General features: G+C 42.4%; 1 protein-coding gene across 1 annotated transcript; it reads right to left on the reverse strand.

Annotated features, from left to right (window-relative positions):
* Positions 1-945: 945 nt before the first annotated feature.
* HOXC6 (homeobox C6) lies at positions 946-7338 on the reverse strand. Its single transcript, XM_058822017.1, has 2 exons — positions 6275-7338; positions 946-1292 (listed from the first exon to the last, which is right to left on the reverse strand). The coding sequence occupies exons 1-2, from the start codon at positions 6690-6692 to the stop codon at positions 946-948; spliced, it is 765 nt and encodes a 254-aa protein (XP_058678000.1). The 5' UTR covers positions 6693-7338.
* Positions 7339-25316: the final 17978 nt, after the last annotated feature.

Below are 25316 nucleotides of genomic sequence, written 5' to 3' on the forward strand. Positions count from 1 at the left end.
CTAATTCCTGAACTTTTTTCACTTTTTTCACTTTTTAATTCCTGTTTTTCGCCTCTCCGCACTCACTCCTCCAACTCGATTTCACTTTTCCACTTTCCCCGCTCTTTTCCATTCCCTTTTCTCACCCCGCCTCTCCCTTTTTATTCCATTTATTCTCAATTTTCCCCGTCATTCCACCCTCCCCAACATTTTTTTAATATAATTTTAATTTATTTTTTTTCCGACGATAAATAGGGACAAAAAGAGGAAGAGAAGGGACGAGAGGCGAAAAGGGAGGGGGCGACAAAAAACCAAAATAAATCCATCATTCCTTCTTCTCCTCCATTCCCTTTTCTCGCCCCACCTCTCCCTTTTTATTCCATTTATTCTTAATTTCCCCCAGGATTTTTTATTTTCATTTTAATATAATTTTAGTAATTTTTTTTTTCCGACGATAAATAGGACGAAAAAAGGGATGAGAGGGGAAAAGGGATGGGGTGACAAAAAGAACCAAAATCCGTCACTCCTTCTTCTCCTCCTCTGTCTCGTCGCGCTTCTCCCTTTTAATTCCATTTGTTCTCAATTTCCCCATCATTCCGCCCTCCCCGCCAACACTATTTTTTTTAATATAATTTTAATTAATTTTTTTTTGTTTTGTTTTTTCTCCCGACGATAAATAGGACAAAAAGAGGAAGATAAAGGGGATGTGAGAGATATTGGGGGGGCCCGACCAAAAAGAACCGAAAATCCGTCACTCCTTCTTCTCCTCCTCTGTCTCTTCGCGCTTCTCCCTTTTAATTCAATTTGTTCTTAATTTCCCCATCATTCCGCCCTCCCCGCCAACACTATTTTTTAAATATAATTTTAATTTTTTTTTCTCCCGACGATAAATAGGACAAAAAAGAGGAAGATAAAGGGGATGTGAGAGATATTGGGGGGGCCCGACCAAAAAGAACCGAAAATCCGTCACTCCTTCTTCTCCTCCTCTGTCTCGTCGCGCTTCTCCTCCTTGGCCAAGCTGTCGGCGGCCGCCGCTCCCCCTCCTCCTCCTCCTCCTCCTCCTCCTCCTCCTCCTCCTCCTCCTCCTCCTCCGGCCAGCGTGGAGCTCAGGTTCGTCTCCTTCTTCCACTTCATCCTGCGGTTCTGGAACCAGATCTTGATCTGGCGCTCGGTCAGGCACAGCGCGTTGGCGATCTCGATGCGGCGCCGCCGGGTCAGGTAGCGGTTGAAGTGGAATTCCTTCTCCAGCTCCAGCGTCTGGTAGCGCGAGTAGATCTGGCGGCCCCGGCGGCGGTCGGCGCCGTAGCCCACGCCTGGAGAGAGAGAACGGGGCTGGAAAGCGTCGGGGAAAACAGGGGGGGAAAAACCCCACCAAACAGCCCCGAAACCCCCAGGCAAAACGCTCCGAGGAAACGGGCTTGAAACCCGTCAAACGGCCCCGAAACCGTCGCTCAAAACAGGCTGGAAAGGGTCAGGGAAATGGATTTAAAAGCGTCAAACGGCCCCGAAACCGTCGCTCAAAACAGGCTGGAAAGGGTCAGGGAAATGGATTTAAAAGCGTCAAACGGCCCCGAAACCGTCGCTCAAAACAGGCTGGAAAGGGTCAGGGAAATGGATTTAAAAGCGTCAAACGGCCCCGAAGCCATCGCACAAAACAGGCTGGAAAGGGTCAGGGAAATTTGATTTTAAAGCGTTAAACAGCCCCGAAACCCTCGCACAAAACAGGCTGGAAAGGGTCGGGGAAATTTGATTTTAAAGCGTTAAACAGCCCCGAAACCCTCGCACAAAACAGGCTGGAAAGGGTCAGGGAAATTTGATTTTAAACCGTCAAACGGCCCCGAAATCATCGCACAAAACAGGCTGGAAAGGGTCAGGGAAAATGGATTTAGAACCCCTCAGACAGCCCCGAAATCATCGCACAAAACAGGCTGGAAACGGTCAGGAAAAATGGATTTAAAAGCGTCAAACAGCCCCAAAACCCTCGCTCAAAACAGGCTGGAAAGGGTCAGGGAAAATGGATTTAGAACCCGTCAGACAGCCCCGAAACCCTCAGGCAAAATGCTCAGAGAAAACAGGCTGGAAAGCGTCAGAAAGAGCGGAGTAAAAACCCGTCAAACAGCCCCAAAATCATCAGGTGAAATGCTCAGGCAAAACAGGCCGGAAAGCGTCAGAAATAAAAGGTTTTGAAAGCGTCAAACTGGCTAAAAACTGTCAGAAAAAAAAAAAAAAAAACCAGAATGAAACCTGTCAAACTGACTCAAAACCGTCAGACAAAATGCTCAGAGAAAACAGACTAAAAACCGTCAGAAAAAAAAACGGATTTAAAACCGTCAAACAGCCCCAAAGTCCTCAGACAAAACAGGCTGGAAAGGGTCAGAAAAATCAGATTTGAAAGCGTCAAACTGACTCAAAATCGTCAAACAAAACAGAATAAAGTCCTCAGACAAAACAGACTGGAAGCCGCCAGGGAAAAACGGATTTGAAACCGTCAAAGTGGATAAAAACAGTCAAACAGGCCGAAAATCGTCAGAAAAAAAAAAAAAAAAAAAAAAAGCAGAATTAAAGCCGTCAAACTGACTCAAAATCGTCAGAAAAACCAAATTAAAAATCGTCAAGCAGACTAAAAACCGTCACACAAAACAGACTAAAAACCGTCAGAGAAAAAAAAAAGATATTAAAACCCGTCAAACTGACTCAAAATCGTCAAACAAAACAGATTAAAAGTCCTCAGACCAAACAGATCAAAAACCGCCAGGAAAAAAAAAAAAAAATTAAAAATCGTCAGACGGACTAAAAATCGTCACGCAAAACAGCCTAAAAACAGTCAGAAAAAAAAAAAAAAAAAAAAAAATTTAAAATCCGCCAAACAGGATAAAAATCTGCGCTTTTTTTGCTTTTTTTTTTTTTTTTTTTTTTTTTTGCCTGATAAAAACAGTCAGAAAAACAGACTGAAAGACCGTCAAACAGCCTAAAAACCCCAAAAAAACAAAAAAAAAAAAAAAACCAGATTAAAAAATCGTCCAAAGTGTCTAAAAGTCGTCAGACAAAACAGCCCCAAAACTCGTCAGAAAGCAGGCCCAGAAATCAATAAAAAATGAAATTAAAGCGCTGCTTTATTCCATGGGGTTAAACCCGGGCTTGGCACGGGGGGTCGGGGCCTCAGGGGTTAACCCGGGGCTTCGGGGCGGGATTTGGGGGGGTTTAGATGAGATTTGGGGGGGTTTGGGCAAGGTTTTGGGGCGTTCAGTTCGGATTTTGAGGGGTTCAGTTCTGATTTCGTGGGGGTTCAGCGCAGATTTTTTGAGGGTTTAGAGCAGATTTGGAGGGGTTCAGCCCGGATTTTGAGGGGTTCAGCCCAGATTTTTGAGGGTTTAACCAAGGTTTTGAGGGGTTTAGTTCGGATTTTGAGGGGGTTCAGCCCGGATTTTTGGGGGTTTAACCAAGGTTTTGAGGGGTTCAGCCCAGATTTTGAGGGGTTCAGCCCGGATTTTTGGGGGTTTAACCAAGGTTTTGAGGGTTTTAGTTCGGATTTTGAGGGGGTTCAGCCCAGATTTTTGGGGGTTTAACCAAGGTTTTGAGGGGTTTAGTTCGGATTTTGAGGGGGTTCAGCCCGGATTTTTGGGGGTTTAACCAAGGTTTTGAGGGTTTTAGTTCGGATTTTGAGGGGTTCAGCCCGGATTTTTGGGGGTTTAACCAAGGTTTTTGAGGGTTTTAGTTCGGATTTTGAGGGGTTCAGCCCAGATTTTTGGGGGTTTAACCAAGGTTTTGAGGGGTTCAGCCCAGATTTTGAGGGGTTCAGCCCGGATTTTTGGGGGTTTAACCAAGGTTTTGAGGGTTTTAGTTCGGATTTTGGGTGGTTCAGCCCAGATTTTTGGGGGTTTAACCAAGGTTTTGAGGGGTTTAGTTCGGATTTTGTGGGCGTTCAGCCCAGATTTCGTGGGGGTTTAGCGCAGATTTTTGAGGGCTTAGCCCGGATTTTGAGGGGTTTAGCTCAAATTTTGGAGGGTTTAGCTCAAATTATTGACGGTTTAGCCGAGGTTTTGAGGGGTTTCGGGCAGATTTTGTGGGGTTCAGCCCGGATTTTGAGGGGTTTAGTTCAGATTTTTGAGGGTTTAACCAAGGTTTTGAGTTTTTTGGGTTTTTTTCGGCTTTTGTGGGGGTTCAGCCCAGATTTTACAAAAGTTTAGCCCGGATTTTGAGGCTTTAGCCTGGATTTTTTGGGGGTCGAACCCAGATTTTGAGGCTTTAGCCTGGATTTTTTGGGGGGTTCAGCCCAGATTTTACAAAACTTTAGCCCGGATTTTGAGGGGTTCAACCCGGATTTTGAGGTTTTAGCCTGGATTTTATGGGGGTTCAGCCCAGATTTCGAGGGGTTCAGTCAGGATTTCGCAAGTTTTTAGCCCACATTTCGCAGGGTTTTGGCCCAGATTTTGGAGGGTTTTCCCCAAGGTTTTATGGGGGTTCAGCCCAGATTTCGCAGGGTTTGGCCCAGATTTTGGGCAGTTTTAGGCCATATTTTGGGCAGTTTTAGGCCAGATTTTGAGGGGTTTGGCCAGAATTTTGTGGGGGTTCAGCCCAGGTTTTGCAGATTTTAGCCCAGGATATTCTGGGGCTTTAGGCCGCGTTTCGAGGGTTCAAGCGCAGATTTTGGTGGGGTATTAGCGCAGATTTTTCAGGGTTTAAGCCCAGACTTTGCAGTTTTAGCGCAGATTTTGAGGGTCCTAGCCCAGATTTTGTGGGATCTTGGGGATTTCGGGGGTTTTAGGTCAGGTTTTGAGGCTTTTAACCCAGGTTTTGAGGTTTTAAGCCCAGTTTTTGAATGTTTTAGCCCTGATTTTGCCCGGTTTTAGCCCAGACTTGCCCTGCGCTCCCTGGATTTGGGGGCAGCCGGGGACGGCGAGGAAGGGGCGGCTTCCCCCCGGCCCCAGCGCGTGTCACCCCCCAAACCCTAGAAAACCCCTAAAAAAGCCCTTAAAAACCCCTAAAAGTCCCTAAAAAAAAACCCTAAAAAATCCCTAAAAAGAATCCCTAAAAATCCCCTAAAAAATCCCTAAAAAACCCCTAACAAATTCCCTAAAAAATCCCTAAAAATCCCTTAAAAAGTCCCTTTAAAAAACCCTAAAAACCCCCTAAAAAATCCCTAAAAAAAAACCCGTAAAAAAACAAAAAAATATCGCTTAAAAAGTCCCTAAAAAAACCTCTAAAAATCCCTAAAAAATTCCTAAAAATCCCTAAAAAAATCCCTTAAAAAACCCTAAAAATCCCTTAAAAATCTCTAAAAATTCCCTAAAAAAACTCTAAAATAATTCCCTAAAAAACTCCCTAAAAATCCCTAAACATACTCTTAAAAAAACCCTAAAAAATCCCTTAAAAATCCCTTTAAAAAACCCTAAAAATCCCTAAAGAATCTCTAAAAAATCCCTAAAAAACTCTAAAAAAATTCCCTAAAAAACCCTAAAAAAAATCCCTTAAAAATCCCTTTAAAAATCTCTAAAAAAACCCCTAAAAATCCCTTAAAAACCCCTAAAAATCCCTTTTAAAATCCCTTTAAAAATCCCTAAAAAATCCCTAAAAAAAAACCCTAAAAACCCTAAAGAAAACCCCTAAAAAAAATCCCTTTAAAACTCCCAAATGTCACAAACTTTCCTCCCGCTCGCATTTATTTCCCCCCGCTCCACTCCCTGAGCCGACCCGGCCGCGCCGCTTCATTTCCATCCCCCCTCCTTTAATCGCCGCTTTACGACCGCCGATATTTCACCGCGGCGGGGCGAGAACCTTTTAATTAAAGCCGATCCTAACAAGCCCCCAGAAAAAGGCCCCGCCGCGAAACCGCGCGGAATTATCGTTTTTATGGCGCCATAAAAACGCCCCCCCATCGCCGGGCAGGGAGCGGCGAGAACGGGCCGTAAAAACCCGCCGCGTTTATTTAATTTATTTAGTGGTGAAACCGGTAGGTAAGATAAAAATAAAAATAAAAAATAAAAGTAAAATGGAATGAAATGAAATGAAATGAAATGAAATAAGAATGAAATGAAATGAAATGAAATGAAATGAAATGAAATGAAATAAAATGAAATAAAAATGAAATGAAATGAAATGAAATGAAATGAAATAAAATAAAATAGAAATAAAATAAAATGAAATAAAATAAAATAAAATAAAATGAAATAAAATGAAATAAAATGAAATAAAATAAAATAAAATAAAATGAAATAAAATGAAATAAAATAAAAATAAAATGAAATAAAATAAAATAAAATAAAATAAGATAGTTAAAATGAAAGGGGGGACTCACCGCTGTGGGAGTTCATGCGCTGCATCCAGGGGTAGATCTGGATGCCGGCTTTCTGCTCGGCGGCCGCCGCCCGGCCCTGCTCTCCGCCCGGGAACTCCTGCGCGATGGCCCCGGGGGCGCCGTGCGGCCCCACCGCGCTCTGGCGGCAGCTGCTCAGCGCCTCCTTGTCCTGGTAGAAGGCGCCCGAGCCGTACTCGTAGGGCGGGCGGCCCGAGCCGAACACCACGGCGTTGTCCTGCGCGGCCGCGGAGTAGAAGGGCGAGGAGTAGAGGCGGTTCTGCGCCACCGCGGCCGCGCCGTAGCCGCCGAAGTGGCGCACGGGGTCGTAGCCGGAGTTGAGCGCGGCCACGTTGGGCAGCACCTCCTGGCCGCCGCCGAGGTGGCACGGCAGCGACGCGTTCGTGAAGTACGAGTTCATCGCGGCGCCGCTCCCGCCGCTGCCGCCGCTGCGCCGGACTTCGCTCTTCTTTTGCTTTTTTTTTTTAGTAGTTTTTCTCTATTTTTTCCCCGATTTTTCTCTGGGTTTTGGCCGATTTTTTCTCTATTTTTTCCTCGATTTTTCCCCTGTTCTTCCCTATTTTTCCTTCTGTCTTTCCCCTACTTTTTCCCGTATTCTTCCTCTATTTTCCCCTATTTTTTCCTGCTATTTTCCCTCAATTTCTCCCTATTTTTCCCTAATTTTTCCTCTATTTTCCCCTAATTTTCCCCCTATTTTTTCTTCTATTTTTCCTCTATTTTCCCTCTATTTTTCCCTAATTTTTCCTCTACTTTCCTCTATTATCCTCTATTTTTCCTTATTTTTCCTCTATTTTCCCTATTTTTCCCTTTCCCCCCTATTTTTCGCGGTTTCCCCCTCTGTTCATTCCTCTATTTTCCTCCTTTATTCCTCTATTTTCCTCCTTTATTCCTCTATTTTCTTCCTTTATTCCTCTATTTTCTTCCTTTATTCCTCTGTTTTCCTCCTTTATTCCTCTATTCTCCTCCTTCACTCCTCTAATCTTTTTTCTCTCATCCCTCCCTTTCCTCTTTTATTTCCCTATTTTTCCTCTTCTATTTTTCCTCCCTACCCCTCAATTTCCTCCCCTTTCTTCCTCTATTTCCCGCCCTATTATTTCCTTTATTATTTCCTCTGTCCGCCCTCTATTCCTTCCTTTCCTGTTCCCTCTATTTCCCCTCTGTCATTTCCCCTTTACCTCTTTCCCTTCTATTTCCTTCCTATATTTCTATTTTCCCCTTTATTTTCCTATTTCCCCCCTTTATTTTTCTTTTTTCCCCCTTTATTTATTTTTCTCTCTATTTTTTTCCCCCTCTACTCCTCCTCTGTATTTCCTTATATTCCCTCCTTAATTTTTCCCTCTCTCTCCCATCTATTCCTCCCTCTCTCTCCCCGCCTTTCCAGCACAATTAATTAATTAATACATACATTTATTATTATTTTTTATATATATATATATATAATTTTTTTTTAAATCCCTCCTTTCCCTCTCTCCCTGTCTCCCTGGTTTTTTTTTGGTTTTTTTTTTTTTTTTTTTTTTTTTTTTTAATAATCCCGGTTTCTTTTACTATTTATTTCGGTCTCGGCTTTGCGGCGGGGAGCGTGGGGTGGTTATAGGGAAGGCTCCGCTCCCGGACGGACAGAGCGACGCCGTCAGCTGACCCGGCGCGGGCCAATGGCGAGGCGCGTGTCAAAAATGGGGAAAAAATGGCTTTTGGCTTTTTCCTGCCCGCCCGGGCCCCCGCCGAAACCCAGTGCGCATGCAAAGTAAGTCCGACAACCCCCCCACCCCCCCATAGAAAAAAAAAAAAATTATCAAAAAAATCACACCCCCTCCCCTCCCCCCCCCCAAAAAAAAAAATTATCAAAAAAATCACACCCGCCCCCCAAAAAAAAAAAAAAAAAAAATCAACTTAAAATTCCGAAAATCCCTTTTTTTTTTTACTCCCCGTTTTATTTATTTCCCCCCGCCCCGCCTTCCTCTTCTTTATTTTGCTCCCCCAAAAAACAAACCCCCAAAAAACTTATATAAACATATCTGTATCCCCCCTCCCATATTTTACCACCGCTAAACACTCTTCTTTTCGTCCCCTATCATAACTATGATATTTTCTCTTTATAATTTAATGATTATCATAATTATTGTTCTTTCCAAGAAAGCTGCGCTCAAATATCTCGTTAAAAAAAAAAAAAAGAAGTAAATAAATTAAAAAAAAAAAGCGGCGGCGAATTCCCAGCAATAAATCTCGGGCGAACACAGAATATTAAGCCATAAATTATCCTCTCTTTCCCTCTTTTTTTTTTTTCTTTCTTTCTTATTTTTTTAATATGTTTGTCTTTTATTTTTATTTAATTTATTTATTTTTAATTTTAAAAAAAATTAATTAATTTTTGTCCTTTTTTTTTTTTTTTTTTTTTTTTTTTTTTTTCCTCCCGCTCGGAGTATTCGCATTTAAAGGGGAGGAAAAAAAGGGGAAAATAATTGAATTTTAAAAGAGGAAAAAATTTTTTAAAAAAGGGTGAAAAGGGGGGGGACAAACATGGCGACCTCTCCGTGGATAACGCGGGATCGGGAGCGCTCCCGAACTCCCGCAAAAAGGCAAAAATTTGGGGAAAAAAGGGAAAATTCAGGGAAAAAAACGCCCAGACCCTCTCCGGGCCGGGCGCCGAGGTTCGCGCTCCACTTTGGGGCGATTTCGCCGCGTTTTGGGCCATTTCTGCCCCTGCCCGGGGAGGGCAATTGGCGGAAAAAGGCGGAAAAAAAGCGAATTTGGGCCGGGCCGGAGCTTCCGGCGCTTCCCCAACTTTTCCGGGGGACCCCGAGCCCGAATCCCGCCCGAAATCCCCCCAAAATCCCCCAAAATCCCCCAAATCCCCCCCAGATCCGCCCCTACCTCAGCCCGGCACCGAAATCGCCGCAAATCCCCCCAAAAATTCCGATTTTTGCCAGAGGAGCCCCTCGGCCTCCTCCTCCTCCTCCTCCTCTTTTTTTGTTGTTAAACCACCTCGGGTTTATGGCCAAAAAAAATAAATTCCCAAAAATCGCCGGGAAAGCGCCGGGAATTCGCCCCGAATCTCGACGTTTTTAATTTTTTTGAATTTTTTTTATTTTTTTTGAGGTTTTTTTGGGTGACAAAGCGCAGCCCCCGGGGTTTTTTGTTTTTTTTTTTGGGGTGGGGAAAATTCCCCCCCGGATGCCGGAGGATTTTATGCTCTTTTTCCTCTGGCTAACAAAGCCAAGTCGTCAATGGTAGCAATAAAACCATAAACTGCGAAAAAACCACAAAAACACCCAAAAAAAACCCCCAAAAAAACCGCAGAAAACACCCAAAAAAAAAAAAAAAAAAACAAAAAACCACCAAACCCAGCCCTGGAGAGCCCAAAAAAGGGGGAAAAAATCCCAAATTTTGGCCCCAAAAGTGGCGGCTGGGGGGGAGCTCCCGCCTTGGGAGCCTTGGGGACAATTCCGGGCGTTTTTTCCCCCCCCCAAAAAAAATTTTCAATTTTCCGCTGCTTTTTTCTCCCTCTGCTTTTCCAAAATCCCCCCAGAATTGGGGGGGAAAAAAATCGGAATTTTGGGAGGGTTTTGCTGCTTTGTTTTGGGGTTCCGACCTCGGGGGGGCTTGGGGCAGGCAGGGACCCCCAGATTGGGGAATTTTGGGGGATTTTGGGGAATTTTGGGCATCCCAAAGGCCGGGCTGGGGCAGGGCCACAACTTCGGAGGAGTTTCCACCCCAAACTTCTCCTTCCAGCGCCTCCTTTTCCCTTTTCCCCCTAAATTTTCATTTTCCCTGTTTTTTTCCCCTCCCCTTGCTGCTCCTTCCCCCTGAATATTTTGTGTTTTACCCCCTTTTTTTTCGCTTTTTTTTTTTTTGCCTCTTTAATTTTAATTTTTTTTTAATTTTTATTTTTTAATTTTTATTTTAGTTTTTTTTTTTTTTTTTTCCCTGCTTTTTTTTTTTTTTCTTTCGCCTGGAGACCCTCGGGACGAGCGTGGGACCGGAGCCGGGGGAAGTTTTTTGAGTTTTTTAAGTGTTTTACGACTTCTCTAAAACAGAGGGCGAGTCCTAAAAGTCCGCTCGATTTATAGACAGCAGAAAGCAGCTGCCGGAAAAAAAAAAAAAAAAAAACAAAAAACAAAACCAACACAAAAAAACACCACCCCAAAACACATCCACCCTCCAAACTCTTATTTTTTGGCTCAAAAAAAAAAAAAACAAACCCCCCCCTCCCTAAAATTAAATAAAAAATAATTTAAAAAACCCATAGAGAAACCGGCAAAAAATCGGATTTTTCACTGAATTTTTTGGCGTTTTGCAGCGGATTTTTTTTTTTTTAATTTTTTTTTGGGGGGGGGGGCGGATTTTTGGGGTTTTTCGCCCCCAGTTTGAAAGGAGATATTTTTGATTTTTTTTTTTTTTTTTTATTATTTTTGATATTTTGGTGCCCAAAAAAGCGCGCGGCGAGGGGAGGGGAGAGGGGGGATTTGTGGGGAGAATTCCGGCGGAATTGGGTCTGCAAACAATTACGGGAACTCATCAGCAGAAGCAAGAACAGATGTTTTATTAAAAGTGCGACACAGCGCTGGAAATATGGACAAGTCCCGCAGCATTTGCTCTTTGTTCCCGGCAAAAAAAAAAAAAAAAAACCAAAAAACCAAAACAAAAACAAAAAACCGGCCGAAATCCCCAAAATTTCCTCATTTTCGCCCTCATATTCCCATTTTTTTTTTTTTTTTTAATTGACGTTTTTTGAAGCCGCTCTGGCGGCGCTCGCGGGGTGAAAAAAGGGGGGGGGGGAAATAAAGATTAAAAGGGAAAAAATTCCCCCCCCCCCCCAAAAAAAAATTAAAATTTTTCTCTCCCCGCCCCCGCTCGCAGCGCCGATGAGCTGATTTAGGGCGGGGGAAATTTGGGTTCAAAAATCCCAAATCCGCCCCAGATCGGAGGGGTCGGGGCTGCCAAAAGCCCAAACGCGCAGGAATTGACCCCAAATCCCGGCCCTGGCCCCGCTCCGGGCCCGGGGCCAACCCAAACCTGCGCTTTTTGGGGCTTTTTGGGGCTTTTGGGGGCTTTTAGGGGCTTTTGGGGGCTTTTTGGGGCTTTTGGGGGCTTTTGGGGGGATTTTTTTGGGGATTTTTGGGGCTTTTTGGGGGATTTTTGGGGCTTTTTGGGGTCAATCCCGAGGCTCAGGACGCGACCCCGCCCCTCAAAATTCCGATTATCGGGGGGGGATTTGGGGTAAAAAATGAGAAATTTGGGGTGAAAATTGAGGACTTGGGGGTGAAAATTGGGGATTTTGGGGTGAAAATTGGAGATTTTAGGGTGAAATTCGGGGTTTTTGGGGGTGAAATTGGGCGATTTTGGGGTGAAATTGGGCGAATTTGGGGCAGCGCCCCCCCCGCGTTGCGGTCGCGGCTGCGCCTGAGGGGGCCGTTCCAAGCTTTCATTTTCCCCGAATTTTCCTTTTTTTCCCCCATTTTTCCCCCTCAGTCTCCGCTCTTTTCTCTCCTTTTCCTTTTTTCCCCTTTCCCCCCCTCTCGTTTTTCATTTTTTCTCCATTTTTCTCGCCTTTACTTTGACGTTTGTGAGCCCCCCTTTTATTTATTTTCCCTTTATTTCCCTGCTGGAATCTCCTTTAATTGGGGTGAAATCTCCTTTTTTTTGGGTGAAAATCTCCCTTTTTAAAATTTTCCCCAAAATCCATCAAATCTGGGGAGCAGCGCCCCCCAAAAAAGGGGGGGAAACGGGAAAAACCCCAAATTCCAGGAGGAAAATCGGGATTTTTGCCCTCCCGCCCAGCCCTGAGGGGCCGCGGCGTTTTTGGGGTGAAAACCTCGGGGTTTGGGCAGATCTTAATCAATAATTCTAATTAATAAATTGCTGAATTCCCCTTTTCCCCGGGAATTTTGGCGTTTTTTGGGGGTTTAAAGTTGGATTTTGGCGCCGCATGGGGAGGGGCTGGCCTGGCTTTGCTCACTAAAAAAATCCAATTTTTACCCCAAAATCCCACCCAGAAAATAAATAATTTTACCTAAAAAAATCGCATTTCCCCCCAATTTCTCCGTGCAAAAATCTAATTTCAAGCCCCTCTCCTGATTTAATTTAATTTATTTGGAATCTAAAGCTCCTGGGTGGATAAAAATGGGATTTTAGCAGCAAAATGAGGCTTTTTGGGGCCTTTTCCCTTTCATTTTTTCCCTTTTTTTTTCCCCGCTTGGAGGAAGAAATTTATTTTATTTCACTTTATTTCACTTTATTTCATTTTATTTCATTTTCAGGCTCATTTTGGGGAAGCGCAGCAAAAGTTTGGGGCGAGTCCTCGGACTTTTGGGGCAAAAACAGAGAATAATAATTATTATTATAATTACAATTATTTGGGGGGGGGGGAAATTTGCTTTTTTCGCAGCTTAAATCCCTCAGCGGCTGCAAAAATATTCGGGGAAAAAAAATGTGGGAAAAAGGAGGGGGGAAAAAAAAATGGAATTCTGGCAAATGTCAAAACACGTCCAGGGGGGAGGAGGGGATGGGAAAAAATCCGGAAAATTCTCATTTTAACCCCAGGCTCCAAAGCGATTTTGGGGCAACTTTAAGGAAAATTTGGGGTTTTATTTTTCCTGTTTTTGAGGGGTTTTCGTGGTAGGATTTTGCTTTTAATTGGGGCAGGGGGAGGGGAATGATTGATTTCGTGATTTTTGCTCCTGCCCAGATTTATTGGCGAAATCCCCAACAAAAGAGAGGCCAAAAAAGAAAAAATAAAAACTCCCTGCGGAAAATCTCCCACAAAAAAAAATCAAAGTTTAGAGGCAAAAAAAAAAAAGCGGAAAAAACCAACGGGGGACCCCCCCCCCCCAGAAATAATTATGTGCGGTGATTAATTTATTTTGGTGGTTAAACACCCAAAAAAAGCGAGGGGAAAAATGAGGAAAATTCGGATTTTAGTGGGAAAATCGCCGCGGATCGGGGGTTTGCCCATAGGAAATGGGGATATTCCTGAAGGGGAGGATTTGGGGTAAATTTGGGGTTTTTTGGGTTTCATCTCACGCCTGAAAATCCCAAATTTTTGGGGTGGAAAAGCGGCTGAGGCAGCAGGGAGGAATTTCCGGGCGGATAAATAAAATTAGAGCCAGGCTGGCTGCTGGAAAATCATTTATTTATTTTATTTTTTTAGTGAAGTTTTGGGGGGAAAATTCCAAAAAATCCCCGAAATTTGGGGAGGGGGGAATAGGAGAGGGCGGCCGTGACGTCACGGCCACGGCCGGGGGCGATTTTGGGGCAAAAAACGCTAAAAAAGCGAATTTTTCCTGTTTTATCAAAGGCGAATCTAGAAGTGCTGCTGATGGGGGAAAAAGGGCAAACCCCCCCCCCCCCCAAAAAAAACAAAAACTGGGGATTTTGCGCAAAATTCCGGGGTGAAAAAATCGCCATTATCGACCAAAAAAAAAAAAAAAAATCCCAATTTTTCTGTATTTTCCCCCAAAGCGGGCGCGGGTTTAATCACAGCGAGCCGGGCTGGAACGAGGACCGCAATAACGGCCCGGGGAATAATGACAATAAAAATAAAATCGGAAATAAATCGCTTTAATCGCCGTTATTTATTTTTAGGGCCGTTTGTTTGGGGCGGGTTGAGGCGTTTTAAGGGCGCGGAAAATCCCGATATTTCAGCGTTTCCCTCGGTGCTCCCGCGTCTTGCAGGGGGCGGAGAGGAACCGGTTCGGGGCTGTTTCTTATCAATTTTGGAGCCTTATCGCTTTTTATGGCTCGGGGTGATTTAGAAGCCGAGAGGAGGGAACGGAAAAGTCGTAAAAAATGTGGGGGGAAAAAAAAAAAAAAAAAAAAAAGGTTAAAGAGGGTTTAAAAATGGCTTCAGAATGTTCAACGTACGTAAAAAACGGTAAAAAAAAAAATGGTTTAAGAAATTGAATTTCGTGCCCGAAGGTGCCCGGGGGGGAGGAGAAAGAGAAATCGAGGAGATTTTAATGGATTTGGGAATTTCGGGATGGGGAAAGGGGGGAGAGGTCAGAGGGAAAAGTTCGCTGCAAATTGAATTTTTTTGGGGTGGAAAAAGGAGATTTTGGGGGCTCGGGAAGCCGTGAGGGGAATCCGCGGCCCGACCCCCAAATTCCCCCAAATGCCCTCAATTCCAAGGCGGGAGAACGAGTTAAAAAAGGGGAAAAAAGGGGAAAAAGGGGAAAAAATCTCAAGGAAAGGCCCGGGCCGGGCCAGGCCGGCGAGCTCCGGGCGCTTGGGGGCGCTGCTCAAAAGCGGCCCCGAACCCGCCCCGAAATCCCCAAATCCGCCCCGAAATCCCCAAATCCGCCCCGAAATCCCCAAATCCGCCCCAAAATCCCCAAATTTCCCCTCCCGGGGGCCCCAGAAAGCCGCGCCAGCCCCGGGTGCCCCGCGGGACCGGAATAATTCCATTTACTGCTCTTTTTGGGGGCCTTTCCGGCGTTTTTAGCGCGTTTTTTAAGCGTTTATTTAGGGATTTTGGGGGTTTTTTGAGAGTTTTTTTCTCTCTCTCTCCGTCTCTCCGTCCCTTTTTTTTTTTTGCTGTTGGGTTTTTTGGATTTTGGGGTGGTTTTACTTTTTTTTAGGGTTTTTTAAAGGATATTTAGGTGTGGTTTTAGGCGTTTTTTAGGTTTTTTTTGCCTCTCTCTGTCTCTCTTATCCCTTGTTTTGTTTCCATTTTTTGAAAGATTTGTTGTGGGCTTTTAACCGGTTTTTTAGGGGTTTTTTAGAGTTTTTAAAGGATTTTTTAGGGTTTTTTAAGGATATTTAGGGATATTTTTAGGGGTTTTTTAGGTTTTTTTTTTTGCTTCTCTCTGTCTCTCTTATCCCTTGTTTTGTCTTGGTTTTATTTTGATTTTTTAAAGCTTTTTTATTGGCTTTTAACCGCTTTTTTAGGGGTTTTTTAGAGTTTTTAAAGGCTTTTTTAGGGTTTTTTAAGGATATTTAGGGATACTTTTAGGGGTTTTTAAAGTTTTTTTTTTTTGCCTCTCTCTGTCTCTCTTATCCCTTGTTTTGTCTTGGTTTTATTTTGATTTTTTAAAGCTTTTTTGTGGGCTTTTAACCGGTTTTTAGGGGTTTTTACACTTTTTAAAATATTTTAGGGGTTTTATTTAGGTATTTTAAAAAGCTTTTTAGTTTTTTTTTTTTTTAGGCTTTTTGAAGAAGGTTTTCAGTTGTTTTATTTCTTAAGGTTTCTTAGGGTTTTTTTGTACTTTTACAAAAGTTTCCTTAGCTTTTCATGGGGGTTTTTTTTGAGTTTATTTATATTTTTGTTTTGTCTCTGTCCGTCTTCCCACCCTTTAATTAGAGTTTTGTTTGGGTTTCGGGGTTGTTTGGGTGTTTTTCCCGGTTTTTGGGTGTTTTTGTGTCAGACACGGCCCGGGCCGGAGCCCAAACGCGTTTTATGGCCGTTGTGTCTGCGGCCCACGCCCGCCCCGCCGCCGCCTTTTGGGGCCTTTTGGGGCCTTTTCCCACCCCTTTATTTCCCCTTTTTCCTCCCCTTTTTCCTCTTTACTGTCCCTTTCTTTCCTCTTTACTTTCCCCGTATTTTCCCCTTTTATTCCTCTTTATTTTCCCTTCATTTTCCCTTTCTCCCCTCTTTTTCCCCTTTACTTTCCCTTTGTTCCCTCTTTTCTTTTCCTTTTATTCCTCCTTATTTTCCCTTTATTTTCCCTTTCTCCCCCCTTTTCCCCTTTACTTTCCTTTTTTTTTCCCACCCCTTTTTCCTCTTTACTTTCCCTGTATTTTCCCCTTTAATTTTCCTTTTATTCCTCTTTATTTTCCCTTCATTTTCCCTTTCTCCCCCCCTTTTTCCCCCTTTACTTTCCTTTTTTTCCCCTTTACTTTTCCTTTTATTCCTCTTTATTTTCCCTTCATTTTCCCTTTCTCCCCCCCTTTTCCCCTTTACTTTCCTTTTTACTTTTTTTCCCTATTTTTCCCCTTTTTTCCACCCCCTTTTCCCCTTTACTTTCCCTTTTACTTTTTTTCTCTTTATTTTCCTTTTATTCTCCTTTTTCCTCCTCATTTTCCCCTTCACTTCTTTTTTTTCCTTTTCATTTTCCCTTTACTTTCTCCTTTCACCCTTTATTTTCCCATTTTTCTCCATTTTTACCCCTTTTTCCCCCTTTACTTTCCTTTTTACTTTTCTTTTTTTTTCTTTTTATTTTCCCATTTTGCCTCCCCTTTTCCCCCTCTTTATTTCCCTTTTTCCTCCCCTTTTCCCCCTATTTATTTCCCTTTTTTCCCTCTTTTTTTTCCCCTCCCCTTCCCTTTTCCCCCTTTACTTTCCCTTTTACTTTTTTCTCTTTATTTCCCCTTCATTTTCCTTTTTCCCATTTTCTCCTTCACTTCTTTTTCTTTTTATTTCCCTTTACTTTCTCTTCTTTCACCCTTTATTTTCCCTTTACTTTCCGTTTTTTCCCCTTTATTTTCCCATTTTTCTCCATTTTTACCCCTTTTTTCCCCCCTTTACTTTCCCTTCTTCCCCCTTTCTTTTCCCTTTCTTTTCCCATTTTTCTCCTTTTTTTTTTCCCCTTTATTTTCCAGCTTTTCCTCCCCATTTCCCCAATTTCTCCCTTTATTTTCCCTTTATTTTCTCCTTTTATTCCCTTTCCCCATTTTTTCCTCATTTCCACCCCGATTTTCTCCTTTTATCCCCCACTTTCCCACCCTCCCCGAAATATTTTAAATTTTTGCCCCCGACCGCCGCAAACTTTGATTTTTTTCTTTTCCCACAAAAGGAGGAAACTCCGTCCAGCATCAGCCACAAAATCCCCCAAAATCGCCTCAAAAATCCAAATATTGACAGCAGCCCCTCCCCAAACCGATTTCTCCTTTTCTGACGAATTTTTAAATTCAATTTTTGCAGCTCCCCTCGCCTTTACTCCCCAAAACCCAGACCCGGAGGTAAAAAAAAAACCCAACAAAAAATCCATTTTCCACCCCAAATCTCCAGGACAAAACCACAGCTCCCCAAAAATCCAAATTCCCATGGAAATCGCCCCAAAACCGCGCTGAAAAATCAAAATATTTCCCCTCAAATCCGCGAGTTTGGGGGAATTCCTTTGCCAAACAATGAGGAAATCGCCTCTTTTGAAGAATTTTTGGTGTTTCCAGCATTTTTGCTGTTGTGTAATTTGGTTTTTTCCCAGGTTTTTTGTTGTTTAATTTCGTTTTAATCCAGGTTTTTTGCTGTTGTTTAATTTGTTTTTTCCAGGTTTTTTGCTGTTGTTTAATTTGGTTTTTTTCCAGGTTTTCGCGGATTCGCCCACGCCTTTGGCATAATTTGGATTTTCCCGGTGGGGAATAAATCAATAAATCAATAAATCCCGCGGGGGAAGATCCTATCGCGCCCGTCCCGTGTTCCACCTCCGCTAAAAATGGAAAGAAATCCTCGAAATCAACCCGGGCGCCAGCTCCTGATGAAATCTTGATTTTTATCGAATTTCCCGTTGAAATCTTTATTTCCCATTGAATTTTCCTATTTGAATCTTAATTTTCTACTCAATTTTCCCATTTAAATCTTTATTTCCCATTGAACTTCCCCCATTAAAACCTTTATTTCCCATTGAGTTCATCTTTATTTTCCATTGAATTTCCCATTTAAATCTTTATTTCCCATTGAATTTTCTTATTTAAATCTTTCTTTTCCATTGAGTTTTCCCATTCAATCTTTATTTTCCATTGAATTGGTGTTTATTTTCATTTGAATTTTCTCATTTAAATCGTTATTTTCCATTGAGTTTTCCCAATCAAATCTTTATTTTCCATTGAGTTTTCCCCATTAAAATCTTAATTTTCCATTGAACTGATCTATATTTTCATTTGAATTTTCTCATTTAAATCTTTATTTTCCGTTGAGTTGAACTTTATTTTCCATTGAATTTCCCCATTTAAATCTTTATTTTCCATTGAATTTTCCCTATTTTAATCTTAATTTCCTACTCAATTTTCCCATTTAAATCTTTATTTTCCATTGAATTTCCCATTTAAGTCTTTATTTTCCATTGAATTTCCCCATTTAAATGTTTATTTTCCATCGAGTCGATCTTTATTTCCCATTGAATTTCCCCCGTTTAAATCTTAATTTCCCACTCAATTTTCCCATTTAAATTTCATTCCCCATTTAATTCTCCACCTTCAATTTTCTTTTCCCCCCGTTTAATTTCCTGACTTAAATTTCTCCCCGTTTAATCCCCTTGCACAACCTCATTTTCTATTTCATTTTCCCACCTAATTTTTTATTTTAAATCCGATTTTTCTCCCCAGATTTAATTTTCCCGGCGCCCTCTCCCTTTTGATTTAATCCCGACCCTGCCCGGTTGAATTGAATTGAATTTATTTTAATTTAATTTAATTTATTTTAATTCCATTTTCCCGCCCCGACGCACGGGCGCAGAACCCGCGGTTTCCTGCGCTTCCGTCGATAACCGCGGCTCCCAATAAATCCACACGGCACCAAATTAATTCCCTCTGCTCTCCAGCCCAAAAACAACCCGAGAAAAAGAGAAAAAGACAGGAAAAACCCAATTTCCAAGGGCATCAATCAAAGCCGACATCCCAGAAGCGTTCCCCACCAGAAAACGCCAAAACACCGCGAAAAATTCGATTTTTTGGGGTTTTATTGTTTGTTTTTTTTTTTTGTCTTTTTTTTTTGGAATCCAGGAGGGGGAGGGAGAGGCGAAATTTGGGTGAGAAACAGCAAAAAAAAAAAAAACCCAAAAAAAAAACCCTCATAAAAAGCAACTTTAAAGCTCCAATTTCTGCAGTCGTGTGGTTCCAATAAACGCTCATTGTTTGCTCATAAAATTCTCTTTACGACTCCGCTCCGGCGCCAACAAAACCCGGGGAAATCGGGGTTTTTTCCCTTTTTTCCCTTTTTTTTTCTCCCACTTTTTTTTTTTTTTTGCCTCCTTTCCTGGCGTTTTTCGCCCCAGAATGTTGGGGTTTGGAGGGAGTTAAAAATGGGAATAAAATGGGGTGTGAGGAGCATGAGAGTCACCGGGAAAAGGGGAAAAAAGAGGGGGGAAATAAGGAAAAAATAAGAAAAAATAGGAAAAAAAAAATAGGGAAAAAAATAGGGGGAAGGAATAAAAGGGAAAAAAAATGGAAATAAAAAGGAAAAAAGGGGGAATAAATTGGGGGAAAAATGAGGGGAAAATGGAATAAAGGGACGGCGGCGCTGGAATTTCCCTCCCCCCGCCGGGATCGCGCCGAGCCCCGGAGCCCCGGGGCCTTCTCTGGGTGCGAAATCGCCCAAAAACAACAACGACAAAACAGCAAAAAACCAGCAAAAAACAACAAAACAACGAAACAACGAAACAGCGAAACAGCAAAACAACAAAACAGCGAAACAGCAAAACAGCAAAACAACAACGAGGGCGGAGCCACCCCAAAAAACGGCGGGGCAGAAACTCCCCGAAACCCCAAAGCCACTTTTCCCACCCCAAAGCCACCTTTTCACCCCCAAGCCCCCCCCTTGTCACCCCAAAATTCCATTTTTTTTCACCGCAAAAATCTCATTTTTTTTCACCACAAAAATCTCTTTTTTTTCACACGCACAAATCTCATTTTTTCACCACAATAATCTCATTTTTTCACCACAAAACCCCTCATTTTTTCACCACAAAAATCTCATTTTTTCACCAGAAAAACCCTCATTTTTTCACCACAATAATCTCATTTTTTTCACCACAATAATATCATTTTTTCACCACAGAAAAATCTCATTTTTTCACCACAAAAACCCTCATTTTTTCAAAACAATAATCTCTTTTTTTCACCACAAAAAATCTCATTTTTTCACCAGAAAAATCTCATTTTTTCACCCACAAAAATCTCATTTTTTCACCACAAAAACCTCTTTTTTTCACCACAAAAATCTCATTTTTACACACAGAAAAATCTCACTTTTTCACCACAAATCCCCCTCCCTTTCCACCACCCCCAAAATTTCCAGAATTTCCCCCAAATCCCCTCCCCCCCCCCCCCTTGGGCTGGGTTTTCCAGCCTTGCTGAAGACCCCGCTGGAAAATTCAGATTATTTTCAATTTTTACGTCCCGAAAATGGCAATAACTCCATGTATGGAGGGAGTGCCGGGGATTTCTTTGGGGTTTTGGGGTTTTTAAGGATTTTTGGGGTTTTTTGGGGTTTTTTGGGGCTTCTGAGGGAAAGGGGAGGGATCAGGTGATGGATGGGGAAGGTGCCCCAAGGTGGGAATAAAAGGAACGCGGCCCCTCCTTGAGGCGAAATGAAATCTGCGAGAAAAGGGCAGGAAAAATAAAAATAAATATTAAATTAAATTTAAAAAAAATTTAAATAGGAATTAAAAAAAAAAATAAAGCGCAGAAAGAAATTTAAAGGGAATTAAAATATAAACAAGAGAAAGGAAATATGGATTATTAAATGGACATTAAAATAGGAATTAAAAACTGAAAATAGCAATAAAATGAGATATAGAGGAGAAATAAGATATAGGAATTAATATATAGAAATTAATATATAGATTTAATATATAGAAATTAATATATAGAAATATAAAGAGGGATACAAATACAAAATACAAAATATATCTGTATTTTATATACAAATATAAAATGAGAAATAAAAGTGGAAATCTCGAAATAAAGTGCATAGAAATAGATATAAGCAAATAAATATATACAAATAAATAAAAGGAAAAATATAGAAATAAATATATATAGAAGTAGAAGCAGGAATTAAATGGGAAATGAAAATAGAAATTAAATGTGGAAATAAATATAGACATAAAGAATGGGGATGAAAATAGGAATAAAAATGGGAATAATAATGGAAATAAAAAACAGAAATAGAAAGAGAGATAAATAAACGAGAAATATAAGCAGAAAAAAAAATAGGAATTAAAGAAATGTAAAATAGAAGAATAAAAACTAGAAATAGAACTAGAAATAAAAATAAATTTAAATAAATTAAAAATAAATTAAAAGTAGCGATGGAGGGAGGGGGAGGGCCCTGCATGGAGACAAATCCAGCAAACCCCAAAGAAATCCCCAAAATGAGAATTTTACACCAAAAATCCAAATTAAATAAGGCCAGAAAAGCGCAGGGCAAGAGGAGCTTTGGGGCTGCAAGGGTTAATTCTTAATGAGCTGCGGCTGAATATTAATTAATTCATTAATTCGCTAATTAACCCCGTGCAGGCCGCGGGGTGGGACCGGGACTGGGGGAAGATCCTGAAAATTCCTAAAAACCCCTAAAAATTCGTCAAAAACCCCGAAAAAAGGGCAAAGTGGGGGTCGGGAAGGGCCCCGGGGCTGTCCCCAATTACCAGCAGCGCATTAATGAATTACGGGCAGCTCATTAATTAGCGGCAGCTCGTTAACGACGGCCCTGCCCGCGCCGCCCCTCCGCGCATGCGCGGCCGCCTCACGCCGTCATTTCATTATTTCCGGCAAAGTCCGTTTTTAAACATCTTAAACATTTAAACTCCGTTTTTAAACATCTTAAACATTTAAACTCCGTTTTTCAACATCTTAAACATTTAAACTCCGTTTTTAAACATTTTAAACATTTAAACTCCGTTTTTAAACATTTTAAACATTTAAACTCCGTTTTTAAACGTTTCCCCTCAGTTCGCTCCCGTTTTAACCTCGGTTTTGCGCCGTTTCCCCGCAAACCAACCCCAATTTGGGATTTCAACTCCCGTGCTCCGAACCGTGCCGGAGCGAGGCGTCGAGAGGGAGGGGAAAAAAATCCGATTTTTTTGGTTCGTTTTTTTGGTTGTTTGTTTGTTTTTTCGACCGAAAATCGCCGGTGGTTTTTGTGGTTTTTGTGGGTTTTTTTTTTTCATTTTTGTATTTTTAGAGAATTTTTTTTGTATTTTTAGAGTTTTTTTTTTTTTTTTTTTTTTTTTGGCGGTGTTTTCATTTTTTTTTATTTTTTTTTTTTTAATTTATTTTTCTGTCACTCTCTCCGCCTCGCTCCTTCCCCCGCCCGCTGCATCATCATCATCATCATCATCATCACCACCATCATCATCCTCGGGCTCTGCATCATCTGAGCCAATGGGCGAACACTTACCGGGCTCCCGGCTCCCCCTTCCCTCCTGCCCGGCCTTTTTTCCTCCTTTTTCCTCTTTTTTTCCTCTTTTTTCCTTTTTTTTCCTCTCTTCTCCCTCTTCCCGCCGCTCCGGCTCCGCGCAGCCAACATAAAAAAAAACGGGAAAAAAAAAAAACCAAAAATAAACGGCGCAAAAAAAGCGCCCGAAAATTCGATTTGCAGAGCGCAAAAAGAAAAAGAAATAAAAAAAAACCCAAACAGCTCGGCCGGCAGGAACGGGGAGGGGGAAAATGGGGAAAAAGGGGGAAAAAGGGGGAAAATGGGTGGAAAAAAGGCGATTTTGGGGTGGGGAATGAGGGGGAAAAAAAGGGGATTTTGGGGTGGAAAATGGGGGGGAAAGGGGGAAAATGGGGGGAAAAAAGGCGATTTTGGGGTGGGGAATGAGGGGGGAAAAAAGGGGATAATGGGGGGGAAAAGGGGGAAAATGGGGAGAAAAAGGGGGAAAATGGGGGAAGGGAAAGGCGATTTTGGGGTGGGGAATGGGGGGGGAAATGGAGGGGGAAAAGGGGGAAAATGGGGGGAAAAAAGGGGATTTTGGGGTGGGGAGTGAGGGGGGAAAAAGGGGATTTTGGGGTGGGAAAAAAGGGGATTTTGGGGTGGGGAATGGGGGGAAAAAGAGGATTTTGGGGTGGGAAAAAAGGGGATTTTGGGGTGGGGAGTGAGGGGGGGAAAAGGGGATTTTGGAGTGGGGAATGGGGGGAAAAAAGGCGATTTTTGGGTAGGGAATGAGGGGGGGAAAGAGGGGATTTGGGGTGGGAAAAAAGGGGACTTTGGGGTGGGGAATGGGGGGAAAAAGAGGATTTTGGGGTGGGAAAAAAGGGGATTTTGGGGTGGGGAATGGGGGAAAAAAGGCGATTTTTGGGTAGGGAATGAGGGGGGGAAAGAGAGGATTTTGGGGTGGGAAAAAAGGGGATTTTGGGGTGGGGAATGGGGGAAAAAAGGCGATTTTTGGGGTGGGAATGAGGGGGGGAAAGAGAGGATTTTGGGGTGGGAAAAAAGGGGATTTTGGGGTGGGAGAAAAGGGGATTTTGGGGTGGGAGAAAAGGGGATTTTGGGGTGGGGAATGGGGTGAAAAAAGGCGATTTTGGGAGCGCCGCGCGCGGAGGAGGCGCCGGGCCGGCCCCGAGGGGAGGGAGGGAGGGCCGGGAGGAGGCGGCGCCGGCCGCAAAGCCGGGAATGGCGAAATGCCCAAAAACAATCCCGGCCTGGGGGCCCCGTGCGGGCAAAAACCGCCGGAAAACACCCGGGAAAAAATAAGGGAAAAAATTGAAATATCGGGGCTTGCAGCCCGGTAAAAAAAAAAAAAAAAAAAAAAAAAAAAAAAAAAAAAAAAAGAGGAAAAAAAAATAATTAAATATTAAATTAACGCGTTAAAAATAAAGCAAAAAAAAAAAAAGGATTTTAAAAATTGGTTTTAAAATAGATTTAAAGATGGGTTTAAAGATAAGGTTAAAGATAAAGTGAAAGGAAAATTTAAAGGTAAATGAAGGGTTAAATCAAAGATAAAATTAAAGGCAAATTTAAAGTTAAAAATACATTTAAAGATACAATAAACAACGCATTTAAAAATACGTTTGAAGGTAAATTTAAAGGTAAAGTTAAAGACAATATTGAAGATATTAAAGATACATTGGAAAATAAATTTAAAGACACATTAAAAAACAAATTTAAAAATATATTAATAAACGAATTAAACGATGAATTTGAAAAGACATTTAAAATATGTTTAAGGATAAAATTAAAGATGAAATTGAAGGCGAAACCGAAAGACGAAATTAGAGATATATAAAATAAATAAATTAAAATCCAACTCCAACCCGCCGCCGCCGCGCGGCCCGGACGCGCGCTGAGCCCCCCCAGACGCGCCCCGAAGGGCCCAAAAAAGCCCCAAAAATGCAATTTTGGCCGCAAAGGCCGCGCAGCGCCGGAGCGGCCGGGCGGTCGGAGGCAGCCGGAGTGCGGGGAGTCCTGCGAGCAGCCGCGAGAAAAAGTTCACGTTCACGGCCGGGCTCCACATGACTTCCCGCGGCCAATCCAACTTGGGATCCAGTCGTAAACTTTTATTGCTCAGCTGTAAATTTTCCGCAAACAACCCGGAATGCGCCGCACTTCTGCGTGACGAGTGCAAACGCTGCGTCGCCATGTTCCGCCCCGATTTCCCCGGCTTTTACCCCTTTGCTTTTACCCTTTTCAAACCCTATTTTGGTTTTTTTGTTGTGTTTTTTTGTTGGTTTTTTGGGGTTTTTTTTTACCTCTCCCATGCCCCGCTGGCGTTGGTGGAAATCTCACTTTAAGGGTTCGAACGGATTGAATTTTTTTTGGGTTTAGGTCGCTCGCTGGGGCTGGGGGGAAATGTTGATTTTGATTTTCGTTTTTTCCTGGTAGGGGTTAATCGGGGGAAAAGGGGCGAAAAAAAGGAGAAAATGCAAAAAGCGCAGCGCGCCTGCGGTGGGGGAATAAATCTATAAAACAGCGAGATGAAATGAATTTAAGTCAATGGAAAATACGCACAAAAAAAAAAGGGGGGGAATGGGAATTTAGCGGGGCCGCATTGCCCTCCCTGCTCCGGGTGTGTCCAGCACTCCAAAATTGCCATTTCCACCCCAAAATTACCATTTTCCACCCCAAAATTGCCATTTCCCCACCCCAAAATTACCATTTTCCACCCCAAAATTGTAGTTTCTCCCCCAAAATTACCATTTCCACCCCAAAATTGCCATTTCCCACTCCAAAATTGCCATTTCCCACCCCAAAATTGCCATTCCTCACCCCAAAATTGCCATTCCTCACCCCAAAATTGCCATTTCTCACCCCAAAATTGCCATTTCCCACCCCAAAATTACCATTTTCCACACCAAAATTACCATTTCCCACCCCAAAACTCCCATTTCCCACCCCAAAATTGCCATTTCCCACCCAAAAGTTGCCATTTCCACC

This window comes from Ammospiza caudacuta, chromosome 31, assembly GCF_027887145.1.
Source record: "Ammospiza caudacuta isolate bAmmCau1 chromosome 31, bAmmCau1.pri, whole genome shotgun sequence".
Taxonomy (NCBI): domain Eukaryota; kingdom Metazoa; phylum Chordata; class Aves; order Passeriformes; family Passerellidae; genus Ammospiza; species Ammospiza caudacuta.